This window comes from Poecilia latipinna, unplaced genomic scaffold, assembly GCF_001443285.1.
Source record: "Poecilia latipinna isolate Pla-1442-1.1 unplaced genomic scaffold, P_latipinna-1.0 Scaffold2056, whole genome shotgun sequence".
Lineage (NCBI taxonomy): Eukaryota > Metazoa > Chordata > Actinopteri > Cyprinodontiformes > Poeciliidae > Poecilia > Poecilia latipinna.
This window is the reverse complement of record NW_015114672.1, coordinates 146,021-168,617: the sequence shown is the minus strand read 5'-3', so window position 1 is coordinate 168,617 and position 22,597 is coordinate 146,021. Positions and strand designations below refer to the sequence as shown.

At 40.2% G+C, this 22,597-nt stretch overlaps 2 protein-coding genes across 2 annotated transcripts in view; one reads left to right on the top strand and one right to left on the bottom strand.

Moving 5' to 3' along the window:
- Positions 1-290: 290 nt before the first annotated feature.
- gap43 (growth associated protein 43) lies at positions 291-13,057 on the top strand. The gene is made up of 3 exons (XM_015016741.1): positions 291-594; positions 8,400-9,003; positions 12,002-13,057. The coding sequence occupies exons 1-3, from the start codon at positions 565-567 to the stop codon at positions 12,079-12,081; spliced, it is 714 nt and encodes a 237-aa protein (XP_014872227.1). The 5' UTR covers positions 291-564; the 3' UTR covers positions 12,082-13,057.
- Positions 13,058-15,557: 2,500 nt separating this feature from the next.
- Positions 15,558-22,597, bottom strand: part of lsamp (limbic system associated membrane protein) — a 93,320-nt gene continuing 86,280 nt past the window's right edge. The window contains exon 9 of the mRNA XM_015016740.1: positions 15,558-21,507. Coding sequence (XP_014872226.1) covers positions 21,410-21,507 — 98 coding nt within the window. The 3' untranslated portion in view covers positions 15,558-21,409. The remainder of the gene's footprint in view (positions 21,508-22,597) is intronic.

The following is a 22,597-nucleotide window of genomic DNA, read 5'->3' as shown; positions in this document are numbered from 1 at the left end:
CTCATCTGTGTGTGTGAGAAAGGGGTGGGAAGTAACGCAAAAGTAAATTTGAGCAGAATAAAATGAAACCGCTGTGGCAAATCCTGGCTGGAGGTGTCCACTCAGTTATCAAAGGGGGCTGCCTTTTTGGGTGGGGCCGCAGCTTTAGCTGGAGCTAGGCTGAAAGGGAGGGGGAAGAGGAGGGTGAGAACATGTAGAAGAGAGGAGTGCTGATCTAAAAGTGATGGTGGAGGAGGAGGAGGAGGAGAGAGGGGAAGGGAGGGGCTTAAAGGATGGGCTTGTAGGCATTGTCAGGCAGAGAGTAAGAGAGAGAAAAGAGTTGCACCCAGGCAGCGAAGAGCGTGTGTGTGCAAACTGGGATGAATAAATGCACTGGAAGGCTTAGCTGGTGATACAGCCAGAGAGAGAGAACGAGAGAGCGCGCGCGGGTGTGTGTGTGCACGAAAGTGAGTGAGAGAGGGCGAGAGAGAGAGAGAGAGAGGGTGACAGAGAAGAAGTGAAAGGGACGGAAAAAAGGGAAGAAAGAAGCAGAGAAGAGAAAGGGAGGATACTACAACTCCAACTATGCTGTGCTGCATAAGAAGAACCAAACCGGTAAAGTGCACCACTTTGCTTTCTCCAGCATCCTCAGCATCTTTTTTTCCTATCGCTAAATGATTCATCTCATCTCTGAACTTTTGTCACAGGCTGCCTGGTAGTCAGATTAGGAGGCTGTGGTGGGTGAGGTGGGGGGAGATTAGAGGGAAGCATTGGGCTCATTTGCTTTGACTCTGGGCCCGACTTCTCTTCATAGAAATCTATCCACAAAGCCCCGACACGCCTAGTTAATGTGATTATCCCGCATGAATGGATGTTGCCACAATGTCTTTCAGACCTCACACTGCTCCGGTGAGGAGGCAAAAGCCTGGAACACAATCTTGGCCAGCCGTTTTTTTTTTTTTGTTTTTTTTATTGATTGAACGCTTGGAGACAAAAAGTTAAAGATTATGAAAGGGCACTTTATTGGTTGATATAAAAGATGAAAAACTCTCCAAAAGTCAGAGTCTGTCATTCGTAATGATGCTTCATATTAATTGGACCAACCTTCTGTGATGTCTTCACTGGTACCTTAAATGAGGGGTGTTTGAGTGTCTTTTGAAATCGGGTTATTTTGAGCAGCAGTTGGTGACAGGGGAAAGAAAATTTCCACAGCGAGGAAGAAAATGGGTGGGGTACGGATTGAGTTTGCCGGCACCATCATGTCAGTGGCCTCGTGGGAATACAATGGGAATGAATGAGTATAAATGGATTATCACAGCCCTCCAGCTTTTTACAAGTGGATGCAGTCAGTGGAGAGGTTGTGTGAAGAGAGTGCTCGTTTAAAGGGTGTTAAAGGGTGCTTTATGAAAACCAGAGTCCGGTCTCAGTGGTGGAGGACAGCAAGAAAGAGAAGGCGGCAGCATTCATCATGGTCATTCTGTGTGATCTCAGAGAGCTTCAGACTGCTAACTCAGACATATTGGGAATTTATCAGACTCATAACATGTTGAATTCTGATGGTCCTTGATTGCATCTTAAATGTCAGCCCACATGAGTCATATTAGCTCTGGCAAGGAGGGAGGAGAGAGAGTGGTAGAGCTAAGGCTGCTTAAGAGACATGCACAAGGCTGCATGGAGAGATGCAGGCAGAGAGGGAGCATGGCTGCTGCACATGGAGGTGATCTGGGGTAAAGATGCAAAAGGAAAAGACAATTCAAAAGAGGGACATGGTGGGAGAGGCAGGGATGCTGCAAAGGTGATTTAAAAAAAAAAAAAAGGGAATGAAGAGGAAAGACGGTGGTGGCTGCAGCTGGCAGGAGATAATAGGTGGAGCAGGTGAACGAGTGCAAAGGTGAGTGAGATCGAAAGTGGGGGAGGAGGCGTTAAGGAATAAAAAGCCGGCTTGCATGCTGCAGACGGCAGCCATGTGGGTGAGGCTGCACACCTCATCGCTGGGGGGAGAGATACCCCCCCCGCCCCCCCCCAGCCATAAGCACTTACCCTCATCTTCCCACTTCTAAGAATAAATGAATCTGGACACAGTATGTGGTCCTCATGGATGGATGAGCAAAAAGCATGATTTTCTGCTTTTTAGCACAGTAATACTGGACCATATCTTTGTGGAGCACTAAGTGCTGCTGCAGCATCGTATCAGTGTACAGGAGTGGCTGCTAGCACCTACTTTAGAAGTCTCCTGCTGCCCCAAATTATGGCTGTGTCTTTGCTGGCGCATGCCTTCCAGCTTTATTCCTGCATCCAGGTTCCTACCTAAATTCAAAGTTGTCTCCAACTCCTTCTCACTTCTTTTAGCTGAAGTTATTATTTCTCACCCTCTTTTGGCTCTACCTGAATTCCACCTGCACCAAAGTCTTCAGTTTTATCTTGGGGACCTATTTTGTCATCTCACCTATTAAGACCTTTTTCTCTACCTGAATTGTTCCTTCTTCTCTTTTGGCTGCTCTTGCACTCTAACTCCAAGCCAAAGCACGAGACCACTGTCTCTGTTCCTCCGCCAACTAGCCCCCACCTCTCATGTCCAGCCCTCTTCGTCCTCTTCTTCCTTTCCGTCCTTATCCTCGGCTCCCTATGAGATCAGCGCTGATTGCAGAGCCTTTGTTCAGGCAGAGAGCCGGTGTAATTCAATTAAAGGCTGCTCCGGAGGACGTAATGAAGCTAGCATATGGCTGTTAGTGGTTGCTGCAAAGTATCTTTTCCTGGGCTGTGGTGAAGATAATATAAAAAAATATATATATAAAGAAACATTACATCCTAATGAATTCACCGTTAAGGGAGAGGCAGCGAGAGGGTGAGTGGGGATTGTGGCAGCCACCACCTGAGCTGAGTCCCCCCCCTCCCACTTCTCTCTCCTCATCTGCAGGAGACAGCCGGCTAAAAGGGTGTGGTGCTTTGCTGTGCCTGTGTGTGTGTGTGTGTGTGTGTGTGTGTGTGTGTGTGTGTGTGAGTGAGACTGAGAGAGAGGGAGACGGAGAGTGAGTGGGTGGCAGTTTGCTCACCGAGAAGAAGAGTGAAAGACAAGAGAAAGAGAACGAGGAAGAGATGCTCAGCGGTTGCAGACTGCAGCCTTTGCTCTTTGGTGTCTGGATGCTTATTCGAGACGAGCATACAGATATTCAAATCTTGTGGAGGCTTTCAGCAAGGGGCGCTCCACTGAGCCTTAGCTCACCTGAGTGACCAAAGTTTGAGAAGTATGTGCTCTAAATGATTGCCATTTGGCTTTTATTTTGGTATTTAGATCGTTGATATGAGAGCAATTTCCATTGTTATGCTAAATGAGGCTTTTGTAATATATATATACATATATATAGCCTCTGCACCTGTTGGCTTTCTGACTGAAGAGTTTCTGCAAAGCAATGCTGAGCAACATTATCATTGTGGATGCAAAAATTACTCTTAATAGCTCCGTAATTGTATTTGGCGTAGAACTATCAAATATTTATTTTTTAAAAAGATCCTCTTGGTCTGTGTGCACATCATTGTGTATGCATTAGCTTGCGCTGTTGCTCTGTGGTTGCTGTCTTCCTCACCACTTCCATCCTTTCTCCTTCCTTCCCCCTCCCGGAACAAGTCCCTAATGGCATTTTCAGGGAGGCTGCGGAAAGGTGGCAAATTGTTAGTGTGTCCCCACTGGGGGTAGGAGGATGGGGCAGGGGGATGGTGATGCGAGTGGCTATGGATAAAGCTGGTAAAACCATTGGCTGTGTGGGGTGTGGTTTTCCCGGTGGCCAGCCAAGACCAGAGGCGAACGGCAGCTGCTGGCAACATTCAACATTCGACACATTCAGCCAGTAGATGATGATCTGAAGACATTTTTTTTGCTCAGTTATTTGTCACTTTTACAAACCAAACAAGACAGAGGAGAGGTGTTTGTTCTCTGCAGGACTGTGGAGGTAGATGCGAGTCATTCTTGGTTTCCTTACATCAAAGCATGACGCCTTAGACATCACAACACACTCAAGGCTTTTTATGACAATCATCACTGACATTGTCTGCCTTCACATGACAAAGATTTCACATTTCATGCGTCCTTCCTCCGTATCTATGGCAACCAAAATGAGTGAGCACAAGGGAGAAGACTCTGTTAGCCGATGATTTTCATTAAAAAGTAATTTGATCAGCAGGATAATGCAAATATGTTGCCTCGTCGGAAATGAATTGAGGAAGAGCATGAGCAGGCATGAAGTCTTTGTTTAAGCCGAGCGTACCTTGTAAGCATGCCGTATCTGAGGGGTGCGACTCTGTATTTATGAATGAAAATGTGCGCCGCAGAGGGACAGAGTGGAAAAACGCCCGCAGGAGGATTCCTATGTGACCGGGGCCTCAATTAACAGCTCTTCAAGAAGCTTTGTAAAGCATTTGCAACTACGCTCCTGTTGAGACAAAATGGGATTTTTCATATCCTGTAGCCAACAAAGCAGAGCTTTACCACTGCCAGCAGCTCAATGAGCTTGACATGACAAGTCTAGCATCCTCCTGAAAAAAACACGGCAGCGCAGCATCACTGAAGAGTGTAATGCAAGCAAATGCAGTTGATTAAGCTGGTGATGTGAAGGTGATGGCGTTTCCCGCCCTCATACGCTGATATGAGATCACTCAGCAGTCTGCCGATGCTTTATTATATTTCCACTCATCTATAAAGTGAATGATATTACCTCTGTTCCAACAATGATGTCATACCCCCCCCACAACCCTCTCTATATTCCCAAACACCCTCATCAATCCTTTTCTCTGTCCGCCTGACTCACTGAATGCAGTCGGTAAGTAATTTGGTTTGGAGTTAAGTGCGCAGGTCAAGTTTTTTGGCAATTGCAAGCTTCTATGAGATCAGACCAATAAAAGCCAAACAAGTCTCTGGAGGCCTGCATATTACTAAGAGAAGAGGGCAGTGCAGCTTTGTCTGACTCCATGCTGTCCAGCCTAATGAAAGGACTCATTCTTATGTTTATTACAACACTTAATAGCCAATTGGCAAATGTTTTCAGTCCATTTTTTAGTGAGCTTCTGTCAAAAAGTTATAGGCAATTTTTTTTTCTCCCAGCAGTAGATAACTGTCCTTGTTTAGTGTAAATCCATACCGGTTTATCCCCAAGGCTAAACCTAACGGGTAGATTTAAAGGAGTAAACACCAGACTTCTGCCATCTTAACACAAATCCAACCTCAAAAATGTTACAGCACTTTAGGCAAATGCTACTTTCTGAACCTTGGGACTTAGACAAAAAGTTGGGTGGTTATTTATTCAGGGAACTAAGATTGGAAACTTCGCTATACTTGCATTAAGTGGTTAATTTTGCATAATCCAATAAAAATGTACACAGTTCTCGGTATGACAGGGATACCGAGAACTGTTTTTACTCTCAGTAGAAACTCTTAACACAGGGAGTTGATTAGTGGCACACAGCCTCCTGCTTGCATTTCCTGTGTAGATAATAATTTGATTATGTGAAATTAACCACTTAATGCAAATACAATGAAGATTCTTTCACTAATTAGTATTTGCTTAAACCATTTTGGTCTTGACCCCTCTGCAAACAGCTGCTACCTTCAGGCCTAAAATACGCTATTTGGATTAAGCTGTTGATTGTTTTCTCTGCAAGTACTTTTTTTTTTTTTCCTTTACAATTTTATCAGGGCAAAAATAATTTAGGAGGATGGGTTGCTATGGAGCAGTAGAATTTATTATCTGAACCCATGGGAGGAAATGTGAAGGAGGGAGACTGCTGCACCTTATTGCACTGACACACTGACCCTGAAGAGAACATGTTGGTTTAGGGGCTCTGACTCTGACAGTAAATCATCCGACACTGATGTGACTCCCTGGGCAGGCAGTTTTCCGATTTAGACCTTACATCACACACAGTGACACTAACAGAGGCAGAAGGAAACAAAGGTACAGTAGCAGTGATGAGGGCACAATTTCCAGTCAGATTTCGACATCATCCCGCTGCCTAATGACACAGACTACCAACGTTAATGCACACACATGCACATTAACCCTTTCATCCCACCACGCCCTGCAGCTGAATTGCAACCCCTCCGTAGCTGTTCCCGATTGCTCCGTCTTTAATTTATGAGCTCCCATTGGCCCGCTCCAACCGAGGGGTCAGATGCACTGCCAATCAGGGTGATATGTGGTCTTTCATAGCGCCAACCAGCATACAGAGCTGTGATGAGTTAGCACTCTGGTTGTCAAGGTAACCTTTGATGGTTGGGAGGGGTATGGCAGTGAATGCTGAGGAGATTTTTGTGCAGGCGTCTCATTCAGATGGGAAGCACCGACCGTACGCAGAAGACAGAGATGGCTTTTACAGTTTTTAGAAAATCACTAGCAGAAAATTGACTCGGCACGGGACAAATGGATGCTGAGGGGAGGATTTACTAAACGTAATTCAGCAGCATGCGAAGAGAACAATATCAGCCTTCTGCCTAGGTTGAACCATCATAATAAATACTCCGAGATATTTGTCTTCCCTTAAATCCCAGTGTGCCTAATTCATTATGTGGAGGCAATCAACCCCTACCCTTCCCCCCACCCCCAAACACACACAACTTTAATTTCACAATACTAAGTCTGCTATTACTGTCACATAAAATGATACTACAGGTCTATTTTTTTTTTCTGAAGTCAGTCAGAAAGGCTCCTACTCAATCATTTCAAGCTGGAAGGAAAAAAGTGTCCCAAGCCATTTAAAAGCTGCTTGTTTCCCCATTTGCCTCTCTACCACTTAGCATAAATAAATTATTACAGCCTCCAGGCTGCTGGACAATTCTATTGCTTAATTATGCTTACTTACATTGATTTGAGATGAACATTGTTTCCAGGTTATTGACTTGTGAATATTTTACATTGATTTACTTTCCTATTCATTTTGAATGTGTTGATTTATTTTGTTTGCCACTTTCAGTACTCATCGTTCATGCTTTTGTTGGATTTGATTTCTTTTTATTAGATTTATATGACTCATAACACAAGCCACTATTTGATGGACAGCTATGGATCCTGTTGCCCAAGGTAAAATCATTAAATCCTGGTTAATCTTGCACTCAGCACTGTCCTGCTCCTAACTCTTTTCCTCATCTTGTCATATTCCTCCTGAATCTGAACTTTTCCCAGCCTTCAGTTCTTTCTTTATGGTTACAAATACAGCTTATTCAGTTCAATGAAAAAGTCTTTAACCAACTATTTGCTTAAATTTCAGCTTGGGAGCACTTTTATAAAGTTTTTCTTTGAACATTGTCAGCTTTTTAAACCTGACAATGTCAGTCTAGATTATTCTATTCATAGAGATGGTTGATTATTAAATCAACTAACGTTGTGATTGTGACCTTTTAGCCATAACAAAGCAATTTAGGAAACCCAAAGCTATTTTATATGAAACTGAGGGAAGTACATTTCCTCCTCTATAAATTATCTGCCAATTTGGTTTTCTATATGTTCTTCTGATTTTGTTTAAGGCCAGTTTAAGAACTCCTAAGCTAGGTTCTCGTCACAAACATGCCTTGCATTACAATAAAGTACAAATACATGTGCACCATGAGCAAATCAATAAATAAAAATAAATAAACATCACACTTATTTGCCACTGCAACAAAGCCTGAGATACTCAAATGTCACAACCATAAGCCTATGAATCTTGCGTAATGCAATGCATATGCTCAGTCTGCACCAATGAAGAGTCCCTTACCTTAGCATGCTAAATGCTTCAAGTGGGTGCAAATGACTACATGCAAAGCTATTTTATTTTATCAATTCAGCTAACCATTGTATGCCAATTGGGGGGAACTCTTGTAGTCTTTAATTCCTTCATGCTTACACCATTATTAAGTAGGAAAACAAAACAAAACTGTGATTTGGCGGTAAAAGTAATGTACACTAACCAAAGTAGAACAAAACAAAACCTTTTATTTTATTATTATTATTATTATTATTATTTATTACATCAGTTGTGTTTATAGATGTGCCAATAGAAAACAGTTTTGCAACATCTTTAGCACAAGCTAATTGAAAAATCATCCAATTTCCATCAAAAATCTTTTCACAAATTGCGTTCTGGAGAATGACTTCAGATGATCACTTCAACAGGTTGTCAGAATAATACAAAACAAGAAGAAGCACAGGGTGGCTAAAGACTTTTTCAGTAACTTTTCCTGCTGTTGACCTCTCAGTTCATTACATTTGAACTATGTGTAATGAACAGATAAAAATGCCAGCATGATATTTAGGGATTGTGTATGTATATTTTCCTGGAAAAAACAAACAAAAAAAATTCCTTCAATAAATTTTTCCACACCTAGATTACTTCCCCTGAACTTGGACTCTTGGTTTCAGTTTCAGTTGTTAACCTGCATGTCTCTTGCTTCTCAGGTGGAGAAGAATGAAGATGCAGACCAGAAGATTGAGCAGGATGGCACCCCCAACAAGCCTGAAGACAAGGCTCACAAGGCTGCCACCAAAATACAGGCGAGCTTCCGTGGACACATAACTCGGAAAAAGATGAAAGATGGAGAGGAAGAGAAGGACGGAGACAGTCCTGCTGCAGAAGAGGCAGCAAACGGAGAGGAGACGAAGAAGGCGGAGGGAGAAGAGGCACCTGCTAAGCAGGAGGAAACTACAGGAGAGGAGGCCAAGAAGGAGGGGGAGGAGACAAACCAGGCCAAAACCCCAGGAGCAGATAAGCCAGCTAACTCTCCTGCAGGCACAGCAACATCTCCCGTAGCGGCAGCTCCAGCTGCTGCCTCTCCCACGGCTGCCACAGCCCCCTCTGAACCTCAGAAAGAGGAGCCGAAGGCTGAGGAGAAGCCCAAAGAGGTGGAGGCCACAGCCAAGAGTCCCACCACAGCCACAGCCGAGGAGAAAAAGGAGGAGAAGAGTGAGGAGAAGAAGGAGGAGGCCAGAAAAGCCGATGTGCCTGCTGCTGTCAGTCTGACAGCTGAAAAGGAGGAGCCTAACCAAACAAATGACAAAAAAGGTATGCGGATCACAGAGCTCCATTTAGATAAGAATCTTCTCAAGCTGTTTAATTGGACACGTTTCTGTGCATATGTTTGTGATGGTGCTTAGAGACAACAAAAAAAAACAATACTCCAAGTCAATTCCAACAATATAGAAGCAATTACTAGGTGTAAAAATGTCATAAAGAAGAGTTGGTAGACTTTCAGATAGGCTGCTTGGCAGGCACCTCAGGACATCACTTCGCGTTAAGTCTTTGGGATATAAAGATCATTGGCAGGGCTCCAGCATTCACTGTTTAACACAGAAATGCAGCTCAATATTACATTAAACAGCCTTGTATCTCAGCCTCAGCTTGATGGATACTCTATAGTGATGTGGTAATGCTTAGGAGAGAAATGCAGAGTTGAAGAATAATTATCTCTGAGAATCATGTGCTGAGCGTTTTAGGAGTAATCAAAGCTGTATTTAAGAAGCAGAGATTACTTGTTTAAAGAGAACGCACCACGCCTGTTAAATCATTCAGATCTTCTGAATATGTTACACAGCTTTATTTAAAGTTGACAGAAGTGCATTTAAATCCCCCCCATTGTCACGGTTTTAAAATGAACAACAAATACCGACGGAGGCTACGTTTTTAAGCAAACCAGAGTGCAAGTTCCAGGAAGAGCAGAGACGTCCCAAAGTCACGCAGCAGACTCTGACAACACGCTCTTGACATGAGTTGATATTTCTGGTCCAAGGACTCTCAGACTGGGTCAGACAGGTGGGTAGTGGAGCATGCTCAGTGCGGAGTCGGTGGGGGTGTGAAATGGTGAAGCACACAGACGTACCAACTCGAGAACTACAAAGAAACTAGGTCACATGTCTCCCTGTTGTCATAGTTACCACCTCAATGGGGATAGCTGGCCCTGCGTGGAGAAGAGCTGCCATAACAGGTGCTCTGATTTAAATGAATGATTAATGACCCCTTAAAGGTAACGGTCAACGCCGGGGAGGCATGTCATAAACAAGCACAACCTGACAAGGAACATCTAATTACCTATAGCCACAGCGAGCAAAACACTGCTGGACTCACTGAACTGACAGAGTAAATGAATATTTATTACTGGATAACTTGGTTAGGTTTCCTAATGTGCAGATTGCTATGATATACTGACGAACACCGACGGATATAAGAGGCCTGCGTCTGACACTTGTTTCATTCAAAATTGACTTTCATAGCATCAAACTGTTCCTTATTGAATAATCTGGAAATAATTTTGTATTATAAGGGGAACATGAGTAAAAACTATTAGTGTTTCTAACACTACAGAACAATGAGCTGTCTAACAAATCTGTTACTTAAAAATGCTTAGCTCTAGATATCAAACAAATCTAATGATTGTAGGTTCAAGCAGTGAAATTTTTTCATCGAAATGTCGCTGTATTTGGGATCCAGATTCAATGATGCACCAAATGTTTGGCAATTACAAAAAAAGGTATTTATTTTAGATTTTCTGTTTTCAGTTTTGATCAGTTCTCATCTGAGCTTGCTTTAATAACCATCAAGTGGTTGTTTGAAAAGAGCACATTTAGTACCTAACCAAGTCTGGACATTTAAAATAAACAAAAGAGATAGAAAAAAGCCAAAATTACTTGCAAAGATAAATTTCAAATACTTTTAAATATTACTGACATAATAATATTGCTATAAAGAATCAAATGTCATCTGCATAGTATGTTACATCAGTTCTCTGACTTTATGAAAAATCCTTTGATGACTGTTGATATTCTGTCAGCCACGTTGCTTTAAAAACAAGTGGAAAATAACAGGTGGCAACATGTGAATTTTATTCATATAAATCCTAATCCAGCCATTTTCTCACACTTGTTGCTTTCTTCAGCGGTTCTCTGCTGGTCCCAATGATGCCATGGATAATCTGGAGCAAATGCCACAACATTGGAAACAAGCGTTGGCTCAGGAAATTGGATGAAATTTTATTTGCTACACACACACACACATTCAGCAGCCATGGAGAAGGACATTCTTGAATCTGTCATGCCGGCTAACAAGTTACTTACCTTTTACCTGGACAGTCTGCTATGATTCATTCTGTCTTGAGTCACACATTTGTGCAGCCATATGATCATCCAACTTTTCCCTGCAGCTCTTCACACACACACACACACACACACACTAAAACACACTCATGCACTTCATCACCCCGGGTGATGTCATCTGTTTGTTTTTTTTCATTAAAAAAGTATGAGATCATCCAAGTGTGACATCACCTCACAAAGACCACTCTACTAATATGCGTGTGTCTGGCACATCTGGAACTGAAGTGTTTACTTATTAATACAACCTTGACTGGTATGATTTGTTGTTTTGAAAATATTGTTTGGAGAGAACAAATCATTAGACGGAATGTAAAATAAAAGCACCAGAACAACATAACCCACAGCCTAGAAACCTACATGTAGGTTTGTGAGGAACCAACGATTCACATTTAACAACAGCCAACTCTGGTTGTTATTGTAGCCCAGTCCTTCCCTGTAGGCATCACACATAATCAGATGTGGCAGGCCAAGATGCTGCTGTTAGCATTGTGATGTCTGTTCAAGGGTTTCATGGGTCCATTAGGAGCCCTCTGCTCCTTTATTATTTACACACATAGAAGGGAATTTTTTTGGCATTAGCTTGAAGCTTGAGATGGTGTGCTCTTGATGGAAAAATATGAAATTATTTCGCCCCTTTCTATGTTTTTCAAGATTCCCCCCCATAATGTTGTTTTTATCCAATGTTTAATCAGATATGACTTTTTAAATCTCCAAAACTCACATTTAATATTTGCTGCACTTTTCAGGATCTTAAAAATAAAAACAAAAAGATTTTTATCATTCTAGTCTAAGAGTAGTTGGCTAAAATGAGCTTCTCTTGTCTTTTCCTCTCAAACTCACGTTTCCTTTCTCTCCTTCCTTTTCCTCGGTTTACATTTATTCCCTTTGTCTTCTTCCCTCGCTTTTCCCCACAGATGCTGCAGAGGAGTCAAAAGCGGAGGAGAATGCCCACCCAGACGGGGCTGCGGAGACCTCTGAGGCCAAGGAAGACTAACGGCAAAGTCTTAGCCACTGGAAATCAGAATTAAGAGAAAATGATGAATAACACAAAAACAAAAATCTAAAACGGTTGCTCTTTGCCTTCCCAATGTCGAGGGCAGTCAGTTTCTATTTGTTTGTCATTTTTTGTGTGGCAATGATTTTCTCATGTTGGGGGAGTTTCCAACGTGAAGTTTTTTGGCTCAAGCTAATAGTGTGATGGTGATGATGATGATGTCTGTATTAATGAGTGTGAAAAATGATATTACCTTGATGATGATAATGATGATGTTGCAAAGGTAAAAAGCTTCACTACTGAATATAAATGAAACATGACTGGATTGTCTGCTTCCAACTGGACCTCTCACACATTTAAAATGCATTGCCAATGCACCACGGTTCATTTGCATTGTAATGCACTCTTTTTTTTTTTTTTTTTTTTTTTTTAAAATCACATTGCAAAAACAAAAATCTGTTCTGCAAATGCAAATGCATGCACAAAAACAAGCCAGTTTTTAAATGCAACTCCAGTTTTCAGCACCGCGCAAGTGTATTGAGAACACAGCAACACGTCAGATGGGTACTCGAATGTATATCTAAATGTGTGAGATTTCTAGTTGGGTAGTTTTATTCCACATCAAAAATAAGACAATAAAATTCCTGCTCTTTCTATTCAGCTTGAGTCACTCAAGCTCGGTTTACACCCCTTTTACAAACTCTGCCAATCCACATTTACAGTAAAGGACCTGTTGCCATTTAAATCCTATAATAAACTATAGTAAATTACTAGAGTATTGATGTAACTGGCTCTTATATATATTGACTTGTGTTCTGCCAAGCAAGCGTGAGAACAGTAGCATGAACCATGGAACCAGATGCATGATGGGAACTCTCCCTCCGAGAGGAACTTCTTCGCAGTCACAAAAACTTAAGAGGTGTGGCGGCTTCTTTTTAATGTCTTTGGTGTTGTTATGACAGTTTCTATGAATTGGGGAAAAAAAAAAAAAACTCTTGCACTGATGTTACTGAAAAAAAAGATAAAATATCTGAAAAATAAAAATTCAAAGATACGAAATTCTTTTCCTATGTTCCAGTGAGTACAATGTCCAGTTTCAACCTTATCAAAGAGTTCAAACTTGTGAAAAAAAATGATGAAAAGAATAAAAAATGGTTTCAATGTCTGTTTTCAAAATAAAGCAAATGTGCCAATTACCATCCTAAGCAGTTGAGTTTGTTTAAAGCCGAGTTGTTGAGTCTGATGGATTCCTCGAGGTATTTACAAATATATAAAAATAATGATTTTATGTCAAATGGTAAATGGTCTGTATTTGTATAACACTTCAAACTACATTTAGTCATTCACAATGTTGCCCTGCGCCAGCACCTAAACATCTAAACCATGAAGGCCAGAGTGCCATAAGGACCAGGGTTGGGAACCAGCAGACATAAAAGCTGGAAATGTGCATATTTTTAACGCAAACCAGCAGAATAAGGTCTTCAAGATGGTAGCAAAGTGCTTATAACCTGATCCTTAGTATTAAAAATATGTGCCACCTTGGTAGCACATGACTAAAAGCAGTTGGAGGCAGATTTACAATAATACTTTGCAAATGGGTTAAGTAAAGATGTTTCTATCCATTCCATGCATGGGGTTGAGGTCCTGATAGCTTAGCATATCATTGTGGCTCTCTCATATATGATCAAAAACTAATTAAAGAGCTATCAGAACATTATTGTTGCTTTCTTCAGTCGGTTAATCTCCGATGGAGCAGCATATTGAGGCTAAACTACAGAAACTCCATTTTTGGATAAAATATCTGTCACAAAGACAAAGAGATTGGACAATGAACATCACCGAAAAGTAAGTTAGGTGAAGCATAACAACAATCCAATGTAGACTCAATGACAACTTCATAATGCACAAATTTAAGTAACTTTGAATGAGAAACTGTGTGGGTGAGTATTCCAACAACCCTGCGACAATAAGCAGGTATAGACAATGGCTAGATGGTGCCAGTATTCATCCAATGTCATGCAGATCTTCTGGCACTCATGCACAAGTGTTGCTCAAGCTTACAGAAAATGGTCCACAAAAGATAAAATGTACAACTTCAAAGACATTGCACAAATTATAAAATCTGTGCAAATTAGATTGGTTTCAATGAGTCTAGATTTCTCCTGAAACATTCAGATGGAGTGATCAGAATTTAGTGTAAGCTTGAAATCACTCTGCTTTGCATAAACAGCAAGAGACTGATGGTGTAATGGTGCACAGGATATTTCCTTAGTGGATTTTCGGCCCTTTCGTACTAATTGAGCCTAATAGAATATGAGGTTTGCTGTATTGTCACGTTGTGCAGCAGAATCATGCAGAATGCAACAAGGATAAAATAATAATAACCCTAATAATCGGAATCCAACACTGTCATGTTAGAACATAGTAACACAGTGGTGTGATGGCAGTATATTGTCTTGGTAAGAAGGTCTGTGGGTTCAATCTCGGGTGTGTGGACAAGACTTATGAGCAAACTGTGTGCTAATACTTGAACATCCCACATGCCCATCAGCAAATGCCATTCTCTTTCCCACAAAGGGTGAGTGACCTTCATACTAATGATGCTTGCTCGCTGAGAAGAGGTTCCTTTCTTTGGAGAAAAAAAAAAAAAACCTCAATTTACTGAGTCACAATCAGGTTGGTAATATTTTCTTCCTGTAGGTGCTTACATTCCTTGTCAGTGTCTACGTTGTATGGAATTCAACAAGTTTAACTCATTCGTTTATTTTATTTTAGTCTGAAAAAGTGAGGAAAACTTACTTTTTTTTTTGCACATGCCTCTATACATGGTATGCAGAAGACAATGCTGCAATGCAGAACTACAGACATAGTTTGTACACAGACTTGGATGCAATCCATTGTCTGTGCTTGTTTTTTTCTAACCGTGGTCACAGGGGGCTGGTGCATATATCCAGGGGTCAAAGGGTGAGAGGTGGGGTACACCCTGGATAGGTCACCGGTCCACCACAGGACCAACACAGAGACAAATGACACAGACAACAATTCAAGGAAACTCAATACCTACAGGCAAAGTAAAGTTTCCTATTAACCCAACTGAATGTTGGTTTCTAGGAGGAAACTCGGGGGGGGCTGCATGAACAAGGAGGGCTGACCGACATGATGATGACAAATCATGTCACCGGCTGACATGATTTGAACCCAAAACCTTCTTGCTGTGAGGCAGATGCTTCAGTGCAGCCTTCTTCACAATTAATTCCCCCAGTATTTGCCTTTATCGCGCCCAATACTTTAAAATGTGGTCTGTTCTGACACCTAGAGGCGCATAATGTACTGCAGCCCTTCCAATAGCTGTACACAGTTTGTCTTTTTCTTTGGTGTATTTACCTGCTGTGTTACCAGCTACAATAAAGCAGAACCTTAGTTGGTTTTCTCATACCTTGTAGGTACAAAAATGTCTTTCAGAAAAGATTGTAACAATACATACATTATTTTTATTTGCATCTTACATGATGATTAACACATCAGTACCATTGAGATGCTGTGTGTTCGGAGTTCCCCCCCCTTAGAAGAAAAAGCGATACTTGCCCCAACATTTCAAGTCACATTCAAATACAGAACACTGACTTCAAACAACTTTATTTTGTTAACATTTTCTCATACAGTTTACCTTTAATACGTATCATTTTATTTTTATTTTTTTTTTTAGAAATGGACTGGAATTACCTTATGCAATATTAAAGTAAAGCAAAACTGAAGAAAAAAAAAGAAGAAAGAAACATTTCGGCATCATAGTCCACGACTGAATGTTAATTTTCCCATGACTGAGGGGAAGTATGGGGGAAGTACAAACAGTTTACATTTTCAAAAGGTAGGAGTTGTATGAATGAGATCTTTTTAAGGAACTGGTGACTTTACAACATTCTAATGTAGAAACATAATTTTGTATATACAGACAAGAGGAAGAAAAAGATGGTAGGACCTAAAACTAAAGAAAAAGAGGGTTACCACAGCAACCATCAACTAACTGGTGTACTCCTCATATATCTCATGCCTCACATTTACAACTTCAGTCAATGTTAATCGTCATGAACGCACACACCACTTAACAAGAGCCAGCTTACTACAGTGAAGCAGAGGGGCGAGACAATGCGCAGTAGTAAACTATGTAGCTGTGCCTGTAGCTTTCAGCAGATGTTGGGTTAGTGCTGTGTTCTTAGACTGGCCGTTAGGATGCGTTACACATGGAAAGACAGATCTCCTCCTCTGCTTTACAGATAAGACAGAACTTCATGGCTTTTACATGTGTGGTCTGAATACATTCAGTGCCTTGCAAAAGTAATCACACCCATTAAAATGTTTAACATTGTGTTGCATTACAACCACAGACTTTAAAAGTGGATATTTGTAGAGTTGAAAGAAAATGATACGTAGCCTGTTGAAACATGTCCTAATCAAAAGCTACAGCCTACTGCGTGCGATTTATTCTTGGTATAAATACAGCTGTTCAACAAAATAGTATCTCAATCTTCAGACACGTTTTTAGCTCCACCATCCAAAATGGAAAGAGTAAGGCACAACTGCAAACCTATTATTACACGACTGTCCGTTTACGCTGACAAGTCGGATAGAGAAAGCATTAATCAGGGAAGTAGTCAAGAGACCCAAGGTTAGTAAAGGAGCTACAAAGATGAACAGCAAAGGATGGAGGATATTTTAACAGGACAACTATGAGTTATGGACACTAAAAAAAAATGGCCTTGATAGAAAAGGGGCAGGAAGTAAGGTGTTGTTACATGAAAGTCAGAAGAACTACAGAAGAACAGAGCGTGCTCTGTTCACATGAGACCAAAAATGCAACTTTTTCACCATGAAAACTAATGGTGCAAACTCTTCTCCCACAGAGCAAAACACAGCAGAGATGTTTTTCTATAACTACGACGGTGATGCTGAATAGAGTTAATGGGTCCTCAAACCAAACTGACTGTGCTTTGGTGATTTTGCAAGAATGGGGAAAACAGTTTTAGTTGAAATAATTACTACAAGCTAGTAGAGATGTATCCCTAAAGCCTTAAAGCTGTAATTGCAGCTAAAGAGATGTTTTGGACCGCTTTTCAAAACAAAGGTAAACAGAAAATGCTTTTTTGTTTATTAAAAAAACAGGTTAAAGAGTTAAATTTTAGCCCCAACATATTAATTTGGATGGCAAAAATGCATCTTTTGTGACAATGCTGATGTATTAGCTCAACTTCACATGCCGTATGGATTATGCATAACAACAATGGCAGATTACATGTTGGTGGTAGTGCAGAACTTCATTAAAAGTTTGCAGCAACTGCAAAAAGTTCTACAAACGCCTCCACTTGTGTTTTGTTGCTTGCTATGTTTTTCCATGTTGTGTTTACCCCTAATCTTGTATGGAGGCCTTATATATTTCATACTCAACATTGAGCACCACTTAGTAAAAACAACTGCTCTGCATTTACAAATGGATAATAACATTTATGAAAATGTGTGTTTTTATAAATGACGATCCAGTTTAGAATAAGAGGACATTCCTGTGTACGGGGGACTGGAGAGGTGGGTAGGCTGAATACAAATTATATGCTACATTTATCAAAATGTTTTTGAAAACCATGTGTCATTTTCATTTTATACCGAAATTATACGCCACATAAAATTCTAATGAAACGCATCAGAGTTTATGGCTACAAAGTGTGTAGAAGTTCAAAGGGTATGAATACATTTGCAAGGCGCTGTAAGTCAGTGCTATTTAGCTGGTTTTAACCTGCATGAATGTGCTTGGGCACCCACACCGCTGAGCTTAGCCTCATGCACTTGAACAGCCTGGATGGTACAAAGAGAGTCTATAAATCAACTTAAAATCCATTAATCAGAGTTCCCTTAAAGGTTTTGCTTTTAAGCACAGATCATGCATACAAATGCTAAAATGAAGGCTTGAGGCAGTTAGAAGTTTAACACATTGGTTGTCTGTCTTAGTCCCCTCAACTTAAGTGATGAAAAAAGCCAGGAAGCAAAAAGAAAAAAAAAAAAAGAGTCTACATGTGGTCATCTGCTTCAGGTCAGCCATGCTCTCTTCTGCCCTTATTTTAAATAAAAAGTCAGAAGAGACGGAGGAGGAGGAATCAACATTTCTCTCAGGTAAACTGACCTGCTAAGATCTATTCCACAAAAACTAAATTATATTGCTGTGCCTAATGCCGTGCCTATTGTATGCTGCAAAGAAATAAAACACACCAGGTATATATATATAAACAAAAACAAATTTAAAAAAAATGTGCAAGAAGGTGAAAGCATAAAATAAGCAGAGTCCTTAACACCTCCAAGAGTCAGAAATGTGATATTGGATTTGGTGTGACCAAAACAGCACTTCAAGTAAAAAGCATACTAGATTTTAAGTTCAACATCACTACCACAGCCCGCTGCAACCTCAGAGGCAATCACCATGGAAACACTGAAGCGAGTCTTTAAATACATGGTGAAAATGACAATAATTAAATGTTTGTTTCCAGATGACCGAGAATTGGTAGTGTTGAGCTAAGCAAAGGATTGCAGCTTTTACAGTAGGGTTAAAGAAAATGGTAAAAAAAAAAAAAAAGGCAGCTAATAGTGCAGCAGGTTCACTGAGCCACACAACTGCACCTCTATGGGTGAGTAAAGAACAACCCACAGACATGTAGTTCCTGCAGAAATAAATCGTGTGACAGCTTTAGCAAAGGCCTTGGTGATTTGCTGCCGTTAAATTTAATCACTTTTTGCTGGCGATTGAGAGGAGTCATGTCCAGTGTCTTGTTAATATTCTGTTCTCGTGCTGAAGTCCAGGCATTTGAATGAGCATTGCAAGTTAACCATAATACTGCATTCTTAAAAAAAAAAAAAAAAAAAAAGTCAACTCAAGAATAAGTACAATGACAACGGCACAGAACTATCTGCTTTTAATGCATAACTTTGCCTTATTATATTCCCATCCAATGGGCTTCTATCGAAACTGTACGCCTGTCAGTTTAAGAGACCTACAAGCCTCAATAAGATCCTATCCTATAATGAAACATCGGATTTCTCTTTTTATACAGTGCACCAGCGCTAAAGGTGTTGCCTTTAAATAAATTCATCCTTTATTCCAGGATCATTTTTGTCTCACTAAAATATTTAGCATTTGAGTTCATTCAGTGGAGAAAAATACTATTTTAAGAAATAATTATTGATAATAAGATCGTCAACACTCTTAGAAATTCCTGCAAAATAAATGTGACTGAAGGTTTTTTTTTTTTTTAAGGTTTACTTTAGCATTCATATTAGGAAATTATAGAAATGTCTTAATCATAATCAATAACTTCCTGGTTATTGGTATACAAAGCTTAAAAAAAATAGTGTCTCAAAACCATTAAATGGTTCTATGTTTAACCCAAAGAGTCTGGAGTTTCACGAGACAGAGAGTGAAGTAGCACAGTGCTGCTCCTCCTCGCCCTTTTGCTGCACACTGCCAGTCAGCTGACTAAAGAAAGGGCACAATTACAAGACAGCATTTTTGGAAATACTTAATACGTTGAATTTAGTTGCGTTGTTTCCGCAGCAGCAGATGTAGTTGTTGCTTAGCTGTTTTAAACATAAGCAAATTAAACACCTTAACATGTTTTTTGGTTTTTAATATCGTGCTATAAAAAAAAAAAAATTCTTCAGAGGTAACTGGTGGGAAAACTGTAGGAAAGACGGGCGTCTTAGAGACACAGAATCTCTACAGCAGTAGTTATTTATGCCATGTCAACTGGTTTCCAGAAAAAAAGTGTCTGTCCTACCAGCATAAACTTCAAAAACTTCTTCCATAGCCAGCCCAGTCCATCCTGGTAATCTTTTTATAAGAGGTTAAGTTTTACTTATCGTACTGGAAAAATGGGGTTCTACAAAGTTGTACCAACATGTGGGCCACCGGTCTTGTAGTGAAAAGAAACAATTTTCTTAACATGGTACTTTTGTCCACTCTGAATAAACATACTCAGTGTTATTATTTGTGAGATCAAGTTGCTAGAATAAATTTATTTTAAGGCAGTTTATTCATCTTTACCAGAGGCGCCAATAAGCGTGGTTGGTATTGTACATAAGGTATTTTGGTTGAAGTGTGCTGTAAAAACGAATGAGACAAAGATGGAAAAAAAAATAGCATGAGCATCATATATCCTCATGAATATTTCTGTACCATGTCATAGTAAAACAAACACTCCGAGAAAGAGAAAAACTTAAAAGTCATTCATTGGTGTCATATGTATATATATATATATATATATATTATTTTTTTCTCCAAATGTCCACTGTCTAGCAGAATGATCCTAAAATACCTCAGCTAAAAGTACACGCTGCAACAGCGTTCTCTGAAATCCTGGTGTTACAGTGGCAGAACTTGTCTTAGAGAGATACAAAATTGAACTATTTACAGTACGCATAATTATAACCTACATGGGTATCTTTTTTTTTTTCTGTCAGTCCTTCTTTTTCTTTTTTAATAAAGGCGGGTAGTAGCAAAGCCACTGGATGAGGACGTAAAGGATGGTTTAGCTCGGAGGGATCCGCTCACTGCATCCTCCTCTCTAAGATTGACTGCCGTAGCCCAAATGTTACTGAGTGAAGAGCTGTCCTGCTAAGGCTCTGCGTCTCTGTTCCAGCTGAGTCGCCACATGTCATGGTTGAACACATTCAACACCAAAATCTCATTTCGTCAAAAAAAAAAAAAATCAGATACATTAGTTTTCTTCCCTTTGAGTTTCGCACTTTAGCTTCAAATATCTGTGTATATTTGGCAGACATTTTGCATCTAGCTATTAAATGTATGGGTTAAACACTTAAACACACAATAACATAATAGATCTTAGATGTACTCAAAAGAGCTGATTGTTGGCATCCCAGTTTTTGGGATCCTTCTGCTTTTATCCCCATGAAAAATAAAGGGTGGTGTGTGGGGGGATCCAAATCCAGACCCAAAAACAAGATGTTACAGACACAAAATAGTGCATACAAATTAAAAACAACATCACAAATCTTTGTAAGAGCACTGTTTGCTTGTTTTGTCCTTCATTCCACTGTTTTTATTTGTCGGTAAAACATCTTACTCCACCATAACTCATCGCTTCTCATAACATCTCTAAGCCGTGCTCAAGAGCACGTAAGGTTTTTGTACTGTGATGCAAACAGTCTGCGGGAGGGAGGCGGCAGCGTTGGTAATAAGGTAGCGAAAAGGATGTCATTGAGTTGAAGAGCGGGAGTAACAGGAAAGCGGGCGGCGGGGGGGGAGGGTCAGCGAGAGAGCTGGATGACGGTATTAACACTTGAAGAAAAGGCAGGCGAAGGAGGCCAACAGGAGCCACAGTGATAGAGATGCACAGGCAGAGCCGTTGATGTCTCGACCCGTCCCAGGTCCTGCAAGAGAGGCAAAGAAGGGAGTCAACAAGGTTTTAATGGAGCAAAAGGGATGTGATACTACACAAATCTGAGGCTTTAGTTAGATGGAGGAAACCTCCCACTGTTGATGTCACCAGGGTGTAGGAAAGAACACCGTGGTTACACTGTAGTGAAAATAAGATGTCTTTAGGACATAAAAAAACAAAGCTTGATCATCTACAAGAAACACTCAAATAGAAAGTGAACACATCAGCCTGTTTCATGTGAGCCAGCATTTGACAATATATATTTCACTTTAGTTATATTTCTGATGATTTGATGGAGAGAAAGGTTTAACTACAAAAGGAATCACAGCAGACATCAAGAGGTGTTTGCTGACATCTAGTGGCTTCAAAGTGTCATTGATGGATCGTTATTTGACCTGGGCTTCTAAAATGTCACGTTCAATGGTCTGAATCATATTTCTAAAAAAAAGCTATTGATGGGAGAAGCCCTGTTATCATATTTTTTCTTTTACTAATAAAAGAAATGAGACTTCATCCATTTGCTACTTAAAGCTCCTCCACCCTAAGTGAGTACTCTAATTTAATTACAAATTTAAAGTTAAACTTGATTAACTTAAACAGCTCAAGCACCACCACCACCACCAACAACAAAAAACAAACAAATAAACTGAGTTCAGAGAGCTACAGGCTACTTAGATGTCAGTCAAAAAAACAAGGGAAGACATTTTTAGATTCCAAATTTAATTGGCAGTAAGACTTTATAGCACAAAGGAGATGCACACTAGAACAACAAATCTTACGCTCTACAACTAAAAGAAAAAAAGACCTGATGAAAATGTACACAGATGTAAAGATCATACAATCATCAATGTGCAAATGCTAATTATGTAAACTATTCATCAGCTGTTGTAATGACTATCCCACGAAAGAAAAATTGCGCACTAACATAGATATGATTTGAACTGGTCATGTTGATAATAAAGACATCCCAGTTCTGCACAACAAACTGCATTTATTCCAGTTTTGTTTCTCTTGATTTGAACAGACCTTTTTCTAGTTTCCTCCAGCATTTTACATCTCAGCATGTCAAGCTTTCAATGACT

Excerpts from the sequence above, each read along its gene's own strand:
- gap43 (XM_015016741.1), top strand. The coding sequence starts at position 565 with ATGCTGTGCTGCATAAGAAGAACCAAACCG. Across the intron at positions 595-8,399 it reads GCATAAGAAGAACCAAACCG|GTGGAGAAGAATGAAGATGC; the intron begins GTAAAGTGCACC and ends CTTGCTTCTCAG. Across the intron at positions 9,004-12,001 it reads CCAAACAAATGACAAAAAAG|ATGCTGCAGAGGAGTCAAAA; the intron begins GTATGCGGATCA and ends TTTTCCCCACAG.